The sequence below is a fragment of the Pyxicephalus adspersus genome, chromosome 1 (genome assembly GCF_032062135.1).
Source record: "Pyxicephalus adspersus chromosome 1, UCB_Pads_2.0, whole genome shotgun sequence".
Classification (NCBI taxonomy): domain Eukaryota; kingdom Metazoa; phylum Chordata; class Amphibia; order Anura; family Pyxicephalidae; genus Pyxicephalus; species Pyxicephalus adspersus.
Genome location: NC_092858.1, coordinates 60,477,516 through 60,489,319, shown reverse-complemented (window position 1 = coordinate 60,489,319; position 11,804 = coordinate 60,477,516). Strand labels below are relative to the sequence as shown.

General features: G+C 35.0%; 1 protein-coding gene across 14 annotated transcripts in view; it reads left to right on the top strand.

Moving 5' to 3' along the window:
* The window catches only part of DOCK9 (dedicator of cytokinesis 9), a 132,742-nt gene extending 122,776 nt beyond the window's left edge, over positions 1-9,966 (top strand). For 8 of the 14 annotated variants that reach the window (XM_072411481.1, XM_072411398.1, XM_072411417.1 and 5 more), the window contains exons 47-54: positions 994-1,107; positions 2,596-2,631; positions 3,625-3,771; positions 3,939-4,149; positions 5,681-5,871; positions 6,577-6,677; positions 7,071-7,209; positions 8,629-9,966. In XM_072411481.1, the coding sequence (XP_072267582.1) occupies positions 994-1,107; positions 2,596-2,631; positions 3,625-3,771; positions 3,939-4,149; positions 5,681-5,871; positions 6,577-6,677; positions 7,071-7,209; positions 8,629-8,751 (1,062 nt within the window). In that variant the 3' untranslated portion in view covers positions 8,752-9,966. The remainder of the gene's footprint in view (positions 1-993; positions 1,108-2,595; positions 2,632-3,624; positions 3,772-3,938; positions 4,150-5,680; positions 5,872-6,576; positions 6,678-7,070; positions 7,210-8,628) is intronic. The other 6 variants (XM_072411472.1, XM_072411447.1, XM_072411427.1 and 3 more) reach the window with 1 other exon arrangement.
* Positions 9,967-11,804: the final 1,838 nt, after the last annotated feature.

The following is an 11,804-nucleotide window of genomic DNA, read 5'->3' as shown; positions in this document are numbered from 1 at the left end:
TATTTTAAATCTTTTTGCTGAAAGAGGAGAGCTTCTTTAATTATATCTTATTTTTTAGCCCCCAACCTGCATTGCCATGTAGTCCAATAGTCTTCTTCTTTCTTTTTTTTTAAATAATATGTATTTTTATTGAAGTTTGTTTTTGTAATACAAAAGTACATAAGAAAAACCGAGAAAACAATTTAAAAACAAACATAAAACTTGATGGAATTACATGTAGACCTTTTTCATATCAGCAGATATCAGAAGTAGTTGTAGTGATATAAAAAAACATTTCTGCTGATGGCAATAAATTCTGTAATAATTGCTTAAGGTTAGAAGGGTAATATATTGATATATATATATACATCATATACATGCTATGTTGAATCTGTTTGAATTGAGAGACTTATATTTTGAATGCTTGCTAGGTATCCCATTAGATGTATACAAAGTTACAATTGGTATTTTTACCAAAACTTAGCCAAGTGAAATCAGTGCAATTTTATGGTATACAATTTTTTCTATTAATTTGTTTTTGTTAGACAATTTTTCCTATTGTGGCACATATGACCATATGAGAAAACAGGTAAAAATATGAAAATAAATTCTTGTGTGTAACTTGAAATAATTGTTATTTCACTGGGTTAAGTTGTCACTCTTCATTAAGTGAAATCAGCACAATTAGTTTGCTATATATGGGCACTTTTTTCCCCGTTTCTGGTGCATACATTTGCCTGATATCTCATATTGTGACTGTTAACCAAGTGAAATTACAGCATTTATTTCCAGTTATACACAGGATTTTTTTTTCTATTGTGGCACATCTCACGTGTAAGGGGGCACTCTCTGAACTAAGAATTTGAGCTCAGATTGCTCAGAATAAAAGTTCAAATCAACTTTATCAGAACTCTCCAGCCACCACTTTTTACTTGTTCTTAATATTGTTGAAAATACATGTAATATTAAAAAAATTTGGAGTTAAAATGTTTTTTTTCTTTTAATATATAACAGAGACTTGCTCATTTATATGACACTCTGCATCGGGCTTACAGCAAGGTTACAGAGGTGATGCATACAGGCAAGCGACTTCTGGGAACTTATTTTAGAGTGGCCTTTTTTGGACAAGTAAGAATTATTTACCACATTTACATTTATTTATGATTATTACCTTGATGATGCTTTTTACTCATGAAGTAAAACGGATACTTTGTATGCACTTGTTACACCTCAAGTTATTGGTAGTCATATTGAAATATGAGTTCTATACCTTTGGATAACTGAAGCCAGCTACATTTTGAAGTAACGGAGACTATCACACACCTAAAAGGAACGTTCAGATGGCAGGTTTGCCATAATGTACGTTTTCACTGAAAGCTTTAATTCAATTGAGAAATCGACATTTATAAAATAAGTGGAGAAGAGAAAAGTTCTCTTTCCTTTTTCGTTCTCTTTTTAAATAAACTTGATCACCTCTTTTAGAGAACCATATTTAAAAACGTTGAAACAACCTGTATTCCACAGTGATTAGGCTTGTAAAAGTGTTTAAAAAGGGGTAACATATTACCTCTAAAGTCACTATAGAAAGTTCCATGCAGTAACAATTCTACACTTCTAGTGATGAGTGATGAGCAGGGTGTTTGGGAAGGGGAGGGGGGGGGGGATAAAATTAATCTCCAAGAAGACCTATGGTATTTTCTACTTTAAAAAGAAAACTTTTGAACGGGACATATACATACAAACAAGGCCTAAAGTATTAAAGTGGTGGTCAGGCCGAAAAGTAGCAATTAGAAAATAGACTAAATGGCTATGATTTATTAAAGCTCTCCATGGCCGGAGAAGATATACTTTCATCAGTGAAGCTGGGTGATCTAGCAAACCTGGAATGGGATCTGGTCCAGGACTGTAAACATTTGCTAACAAATAGCAAATGACTTTTAGGAAATCCATTCCAACTTCACTGATGAAATTGTACCTTCTCCTGCCTTGGAGAGCTTTAATAAATCAGGCCCATTGTGTCTTGAGGTGCTGCATCTCTGATAAATGAAGATTAAAAATTTCTCTCTACCAAAATTATGTTCTAGGCCACTATGGCAAAAGTCTGTTTAGTAATCATAGGATCACAATTCTGTCAAGGCTTGTAAAGTTTGCACCAAAATAGTCCATAGTGAAGTGTTTTGACAATTTGCGTTTCTCCTCTATTTTCTCTACTATCTAAAGGCAGCGGTAAGTTGTGTTGGATTCAGTGGAGAAGTTCACATTCGGTCTCTTTCATGCTTCTGTGTGCTTTGCTGTTATAATGTTGGCAGCATTTTGCGTTCTATGCACGAACAGGCTCAGAGTCCTTTTCACTTCTCATATGACTAGTAAAGTCTTTCCATCTGCACATTTACTGTGTGTGAGTAATGCATGTATTGCAAACTTGGCTGTAGTTTGGTGTGCCAATTGTATCATGTGAAATCTTTGCACCACAGCCATTCTCCACACTGCACACTCTGCTTAAAAATAAAGGTGTTTCTCATTTTCAAGCTGAAAAAGTTTCTTTTTCTTTTTTGGGGGGGGAGCAATATTACTGCTGTTTTACTCTGCTTACTCCTCTCTTTTATGGTTTTATAGCAATACCAGTTTACAGACAGTGAAACAGATGTGGAGGTAATTTCATGTAGAGTGACTTACCAATAAGGCTCTACAGTTACAGCATCCTCTGCATCCTCTGTTAGTCTTTGGTTTGATGTGGATTTTGTTCTTAATTTCATTTTTCTTCATGGCATCTTTATACGTTCATCACTTTACATTTCACTGGAAATTTTTCAGTTAATCCTTTCTACTAGTTTGTATTTATTTTACAGAAATAGGTTTATATGCCACCATGGTAATCAAGATGCTCATAATCATTATATATATGGCCATTATCTTTGATAGTTTGTAGTTTCAGAGAGCAGTAGGGCTTCCAAAATACTTCCTGCTGTGACTGAAAAGCTCAGGAGTCCCCTTAAAGCCTGATGGGTCTGTTAGTTTTTAAATTCGATGCATAAAGATAAAAGAAACACTTTGACATAATACATTTATGTATTATTTATTATTATGTATATTATGCTATTTTTTGGCATTTTGATAATTTTGTACATTCATAGTCCATTTGCCAAAACTTTGCTAGCTTTATTAGGAAAGCAAGTAGTACTGCTCAAAACATCCTCACTTGTTGAGAAAAATTTTTCAGTCCAATAGAATTAAAAGTTTATATCTTTTGTGAGGAAATTAGACCATGAAGTCTGGCCATTGCCAATATTCTGTTAATATTAAAAGCAACTCAGAAAATAAAAGGGCTAGAAACGGTAATATTTTATATTATAATATACCATTATTTGTTCAATAGAAAATAGGAAAAATATTCATACATATGATTACCTGCAGTATCCCAATCACGGGCCAATAACTGTGTCATACCTTGTTACATTTTCCTTGTGTGACAAGAGATTTATTCTTTATTTGTTTATTTTTGTCTTTTTTGTCAGTTCATGTGAAGGATCACATGATAAGTTTTTCATCTTGTGCAGAAACCGTTTAGAGTCACACTTGTTTTCACCCTGTCAGACATTAAACCGCATTTTGGTAGATTTTGGTAATCTAGATGTATTTTTGCAGGGGTTCTTTGAAGAAGAGGATGGAAAAGAATATATTTACAAAGAGCCTAAGTTGACTCCATTGTCAGAGATCTCACAACGCCTTCTCAAGCTCTACTCAGACAAATTTGGTGCTGAAAATGTGAAAATGATACAAGATTCTGGCAAGGTATGACCATCGACTATACTGCTTTTATTGGGCTGAAATGCTATGTAAACTTACACAAAGCTATAGTTTAGCTAACATTTAGAAAACTGTGTTACCAAGTACCCATACACAAAGTGACTAAGCATTTTTCATATTTGTTACTCTTTGGTTTGCTTTCCTTTTTAAAGGTGAACCCAAAGGATTTGGACTCCAAATATGCCTACATCCAAGTCACACATGTCACACCTTACTTTGAAGACAAAGAACTGCAGGAAAGGAAAACAGAGTTTGAGAAGAGTCACAATATTCGCCGATTTGTGTTTGAGATGCCGTTTACCCTCACTGGAAAGAGGCAGGGTGGAGTAGAAGAGCAATGGAAGCGCCGTACTATACTCACTGGTATGTACACAATATACTGTATATAACTAATAAAAAAATTTCATCCAGATAATCTATTTGCTATTGTAGTGTAAGGAAATGTATAGGTATATTTGTTTTACAGTTTTATTTAACAAGCAGGTGTCCCATAATTACTAGTTTATCTAATACTTGTTTGAGTATTGCAAATAAAATCTGACTAGATGCCATGGATTGCATAGTAATTACACTTTACAATTTATGTCCAATAGTTTAGCAATGGGTGGGCTGAATGTTTCCCGAGATGTTTTTATTATTTACATACTGCAATATCAGATTTCCCACTGTAGTTTAAATTTCTCTTCCCTTTCAATGGTCATAATGAAGGCGTCACTTAAATTGGAATTTTTTTTTGATATACTTAATGATGAATCGGAAGGGAAGCTTGATACTGTAAGTTTGCTGTACATTGTGCAGAAAGAAAATGTAAAATGCAGAAGTCATTGTGGAATGCTGAGTGGAGGAGTGCATGACATATCGCAGAAATGCTTAGGTTTAGAGCACTTTTCAGGCACATTTAGCAATCAAAAAGGGACACCAATTTAAAGGGACATGTAAACACCATGTCATGTAAGCACCAGTTCTGCAGTGGAGGTGACACAGGATATAACTAGGTGAATAGGTTGACTGAAGACTGGAATACTTAAATGAATCACAGTGATGAACAGTAACATTGTCCTTATTCCTCTGTATGTGGTCCTACGGGACATGGGGATTAGAATCCCTTTTCAGGGGAGTCCTTGCAAACTTGAGACACTAAAGCCACTTGGCTGTGTCTTGCTGTTAATAAAACAAAGAAATACCATGTAGAATCAAATGTGCAATTTTGGTCGCAATGAAGTTAAAGTTTCACCCACTTTACTGTACTGCTTGTTTCTGCGTCTACTAATAAATCAACTAGAGAGGTGCAATATCAAGCTTGTGATATAAATTTATGATGGCATTGAAATAAATGTGGACTCCAGGCAAACGATTCAATTCACCACTTCAATACATATTTATTATTTTATTTCTTCCTGTACCAAAGCATTTACATTTCTGTGCAGTCTTGGTATGTAGATGGGACAGCTAGTTCCTACAGCTAAGCAATACCACTTTATTCGGAACTTACCCCAGCCTTGTTTCTGGAGAGTAAAAAAGGAACAATATATTTTATATTGTTATCTTCTCTTCATTCTTGTAATCATGCCCACAATCAGGCCAAGCTTGTAATGAAGTTCAGGCTCCAAAGGCTGATTCTGCCCCTTTACTTGGCTGATGCATATCTGATTACAGACCAATCAAGATGAATTATTATACTACCATGTACATAAGTTGTATGTAAAGTAATATATAATTGTAATACCTTTAATTAAATGTCCAGCCAAGGAAAAAGTTTGGAGGACAGGACTGACTATATACTTGCCCCATGTTGTGACCCTCAGATCAGAAAGACAGATAATGATACATTGGTAGCGATAGCTCCCTAGTTTTTTTTTACCTTTAACACATTAATATGGTTTCACCTCTACAGCTTTACACAGTTTTCCATATGTGAAGAAGAGGATTCCAGTAATGTATCAACACCACACTGATCTGAACCCCATAGAAGTAGCCATTGATGAAATGAGTAAAAAGGTAGCTGAACTCCGTCAGCTTTGCTCTTCTTCCGAAGTGGACATGATCAAATTACAATTAAAATTACAAGGCAGTGTCAGTGTACAGGTGAGTTTCCCTGCATTGGTTTATTTTTTTCTGTATTATACTGTATTTCAACTTTTTTTGTGATCCTGCAAAATCTTTCCACCCATAAAAATGGCATGATGCCCAGAAATCATAAAGTCATACTTTGACCAGGTTTTTATTTTGCCCTTTGTTTGCAGTCATAAATTGATCACTTTAACTGGCTTCATATTATCTGACTAGAACTGGCCATTAGATTATTTTATAGCTCTAAAAGATTCTGATTGAAGTGCATTACAAAATCAATAGAATTATGTGTCTTCCCTGCCCCTGTACTTGTGATAAGAGATGTATGGTGGGCAACTTTGTTTTGAAAATGTTAGTCAGTAAATTACAGTTACACAGATGGACACACTCCGCAATATTCCTTACGTACTATATGCAGGGTAGGAACACAGGGCATCAATACTGTAAAACAAGCCACTTACTAGTACAAAGATATGTTTTATGCACCAACACACAAGTTGGATCTGTCATTTTGGCCTAAAGACTCATTTAAGTTAAATATTACAGTTGCAAGAGTTTTTTTTTTTTAGTTGAATGTGATGACATAACATTTGATGTCACTTTATGTCAATGTGAAAAAGGTTTCTGTACTATATAAATCATGTATTCTGATTTGAGCTAATTATGTGCTGTATGTACATCTATGGTTGAGTTTATTGGTGTGGTTTGTCTTCTCTCCAGGTAAATGCTGGACCATTAGCATATGCAAGAGCCTTTTTGGATGATACCAACACTAAAAAATATGCAGACAACAAAATTAAACAGCTAAAAGAGGTGTTCAGGTAATGCAAAAAGTACTTATAGATATATTTTTTTTAATGATCTGGCATGTCCTGCTTGCAGTCTGTAATGTTTTGCATTTTTGCCAGGGTTTTTTTTAAGTGTATTTTGTTTTAGCTTAGTTCATGTTCAGAAACATTTATTAAAATATAGCTGGAGCTTGTTCATTCATATAGATATCACTCAGACTGCACACTATAAAATAAAAACATTTCCATGAATTTTATTATACCTTAGGGACACCTACATACTGTTATTTCCAAACATGTTACACAAATATACATCTGGACAATGCTCAGGTTAAATGTTATAACAGTTTATTTTCTCCATCTATTTACCCTTCAAAAGAACATTTCTCCTGTCATTATTTTATTAACTTTTTTTTATGAATTTAGGCAATTTGTGGAAGCATGTGGCCAGGCCTTATGTGTAAATGAAAGGCTTATAAAGGAGAACCAGTTCGAATATCAAGAAGAGATGAAAGCTAATTACAGAGAGATGGTGAAAGAGCTGTCTGAAATCATGCATGAGCAGGTATGTAGTGAAGCCATTTAAACATTTGTAATAGTTTACATAAAATGACATACTTTTGATGTTTTGCATATATTAGAGCTTGTTTTTCCATAGATCTTTGATAAGCATTGTCTTTGGCTTATTATTTGATACAAATTGCAACATTAGAAATAAACCATATTTGTCTAGGTCAGCATTGTCTGCGCTTATTTTAGATACACTTACTAGACCCTATTTGGCTTATTGTACTACCAAGAGAAAAATTATTTAGGCCAACAAATAGGCTATACTAAACCTAGAGAATAGGCAATTAACCTGAACTCCATGCAAACAGCCAAAAATGTCACTGTCCAAATATTTATGGACCTAACTGTACATATAATGGATGGTTTACACAGCTCTGTCTTAAAGCACAGACCTGTCTAACAATGCAGCTGATCTGATTTGTTGCTGCTGCAATTCATTTACACTTGCAGGGCTTGTCCCTGCCCTAGCTTGTGATTTAGATGTGATAGGAGAAGTAAAAAAGAAACAATGAACTCATCTCTCCTATCAGGAGAGACACGTGGGGTCCTTCCTCTCCCACTTTATCAGTTACATGGATTGGAAGAGGCTGATACTTATGAAATTTTAGGTACTTTCAATGCTTTCATCAAAAAAGTGCATTTAATCATATACTAAAGAATAAAGAGTTGCATAATTTGTGCTTGTCATATCTGCCATGAGTTTAGATTTAAAATGTATCAATGAGAAGTAAAAGACAGATCTTTTTCATGTATGGTAATGAATATTGAAAGCACAATTTCCCAAAAGGAAACCTGTGAAAAATTGAAAATATATATAAAAAAATACAATTTTCATCTTTTACCCATCCATACAAATGTTTGCTTTATTATTAGACCTAGTTTTCCTAGGGTGACTTTCCTGTGATACAGAATAGGATGTTGTGTCACAGAGTAACCATAACTGGATGTTTCTCTTTTTCTTTCCTTGTGCACACATGAGCAGATGGGATGGTAATACAGTTTGTTCTGTTTCCTCTTTATCTTTGCATGTTTGCTGGTCCATGTGCCTGAGATGGTTTTTATTGCAGGTGGTGTTTATGGCTTAGGGCTAACTGATGTTTGTGGTTTTGTATATGGAAAAACTTTTGTGTTGACCATGGCTCCACTGAGTAGAATTGTAACATTCATGGATAAAAGCATGCTGCTTTATGAAAGGAGAATAGTCCCTGTAACCATCAAGAATAAGTGTTCACAATGCTTACAGAGCTTGTAAATGACTTGAATAGATTCAGGGACCAGTATACAGATTGAAACTTTGTGTGAACAACAAGAAAAAAAAGCTGTGGTTATTTTTTTTTTTTTTTTTTTTTAATGCACTTTCTAGAAACTTAATTCTTTTGATTGATTTTCCTTTCCATCTCTTTGTGTTCTGAAGATTTGGTGTGGGGAGGAGAAGATCAGTGTTCTGCCCAACTCACTTCACATCTTCAATGCCATCAGTGGAACTCCAACAAGCACAACCGTCCACGGAATGACCAACTCCTCCTCTATTGCATGATTGTCCTTGTTCATTTCACTCCCTTGCCTCACATATGGCTATCTCAGGATGCTTTGCAGAGCCCATGGTCTACAATGAAAGGAAGACCATCACTACTACTACAGAAGATGTTTAGCAAACGTATACGGTTGTTGTGATATGGCTGGGTATAGTTGCTGCTGGACCTATTAAGCCATGTGTTTGTATTTGTGTGTTACATTTGGCAATACCTTCAATCCTTTTTAAAAAAAAAAAAAAAAAAAAGAGCAAAAGTTGATAAAGTATATAAAATGTAATGTAATAAATATTTTTATGCTAGCTAGAATCCTGCTTTGGAGCAGTCACAAGGAATAGCACAGTAGGTCTTAGAGAAGCAGATATCAAGGAATGTATAGTATATTCTATAAAATATAACACTAAAGTTTACATTTTAGCTTTGAAACCAAGCACAGTCATAATACATGTCCGCTTCATTTTTTCCCTCTCCCTGTGCGGTTTCTGTTTTAATTACAGAACATCTTAATTTAATTTTATCTTTGAACTGGAAATAAGATTCTTTACCATACAAACATCAAATTTAGTTTAGAAACAATGAATACTTGCTAAGGATTGTATTTCTTTGTATTATGGATTGTCTTTTTTTCAGTCTGTGATCTTCCAAATTCCACTGACACAAAACACACAAGAAACCTTAAAAAACCTTCACCTATTTTACACACATTCGCACACCTTTACTACTAGTCCGTCCTAAAACATGTTTCCGAGTAGTGAAAATGTATATATTGTTAATTGACACAAATCATTTTTTTTCTGTACATAAACGTGTTACATTTCTATGCATTTTTTAATGTTCATTGCTGAAAACTATTGTGACAAATGTGCTTATTCATTTTACCTGCTATATATTTTTGTCTTTACAGTTTATTCTTGTACATAAACGAGTGCAATACAAAGATGTATACAGTCTTTGCTATGTTAGGTTTATACACTGTTTTAAAAGAAAACTTTTCTTTTTGCCAAAGCAAAGGTTATGTATGTATGTAATGGTGGTTATGAATACTGTGGTTAATGGTGGTGTTATTTAAAGCTTTGATCATATTGTTCTTTCAAAATCTTAATTTAGTAATTTTATATTGGGGAGGGATGAATAAAAAGTTTTTAATTTTATTTAACTGGAAACACAGTCCTGCTGTAATTAACATTGTGTACTACATATGTATTAAAGGAAACCGCTAATTTCTGTGTTTCATTTTGCTTTCGTCAAGGGGGTAACCACACTATGTGTTCACTATTCTAATAATACAAAAAAAAAAAAATTCTGAAAAAACTGTTTTAACATTTAGGCTATGCCTACACTAACTAGGTTGCAGTGCTTTTACTGCTTCCTCATACCAGGGAACCGCTGTTTCTCAGAAGGCGCTACATGTAGCTACTCCCTGCAACAGCTAGATAGAGAATGACCCTGCACCAGCTGTCAAATGTTCTTTAAGAACCAGCGCTGAGTGACCAAGAGGGCCTGGCAAGGTGCAGGCCGCAGGGAGCCGCACAGGATTTTTCAATCCCCAAGCAGATCTGAGCCTGCGTTAATTAAGGTTAAGGTTCATAAAGGTTTATACTGCATATGTTTGAAAATATGAATATACGTGCCACGATACCAAGTACTCCCTTTGCCTTTAAGATGATTAATTACTTTTGTAGGCATTTTACATAATTGCCCACCAGGCTCTGACATTGTCTTGAAATTTTTGATCTCACTTCTATGCAAGATTCTTTAAATTGAAGATGTTTGTGGGTTTTATTGCATGAAATGCCAGATTCCAGTCCCCCAACAACATTTTAGTGGAAATCTAATCTGGGCTTGATCCAGCCCTAGGCCTTAACCTTTTTTTTTCTTTTTCTTAAACATTTTTTCTGATTTGCTGGTTCTTTGGAATTATTTCTTAATAGTATATTGATAGCATTATTGTGTTCAGATCAGCTTACATTTTCTGACACATGTCCTCACATTCTCATCAAGCACACTTTGATGTAATTATAATTCATAGTTGGCCTCATGACTGCAACTTACTCGGACCTTGAATCAGCAAACAATTTCCAGACAATAACCTTTTCATCACTGTTTTTCACAGTATTGGCTTTGATTTGAAGTGATAAAGGTAGAGGTGTATTTCATTTCCTCACATGATCAATCTTCTTTTAAAAATGAATACACCATGTCATTTTGTTATGTAATTTGTCAACTATATTACCTTGTAGGCACTGTTTGAATGACAGCCCAATGCAGTGTTTTTCAACCAAGGTTCCTCTCAGATTAGGATTAGGTCAGATTAGGCGACACCAATGTCTGGCTATCTATAAGGGTGAGAGTCTTCCCACTGGCCAGCATTGTAAGATACTTAAGCTGCGTACACACGTCCAACAGTTCTTGCCCGATAATCGGCTCAGGGCTGATATTGGGCGAGAATCTGGCGTGTGTACAGCGGCAGTCGTCTATCATCCGAACGACCATCCTGGCGAATCCATGGACGACTAACGATCCTAATGCAAGGGAAGGGAAAGAGTGCGCAGCGCGGTGCCCTCCTGTCGTTCTCCCCCTCCCCTCTGGATAGAGCAGAACGTTGCTGTATGTACAGCACTGTTCAAGCATTGTGCAATAATAGTAGTTGGAAAGGATTGTGAAAGATTCTTTCCAACAACTAATATTGCATGTGTGCATGCGGCTTTACTGACCACTACACAAATGTACTGTGATTTGTGTATATAGTAATAATAGAACAAGTCCCCTAAAGTTATTTCAAGAGTTCTCCCATGTTTAAAAGGATAAAATAAATATCTTTTTAAATATGATAGTTAATTTAATTGGAGTGTACTTACCTTTTCCATTACCTCAATATTCAGCAAAGAGTACACCGACATCAGGCTTCCTTGGTTATGGACCCATTTCTTTAGGTACAGCTATATATCAAAAATTCCTGACTATTTTATATAGTTTACAAGTGGTAAAAGAGGAAAACAATGGTATAGCAATGAAATGAACAGTGCCCAAAAAAGTCTTGTGTAGTTTTACCTTTTAA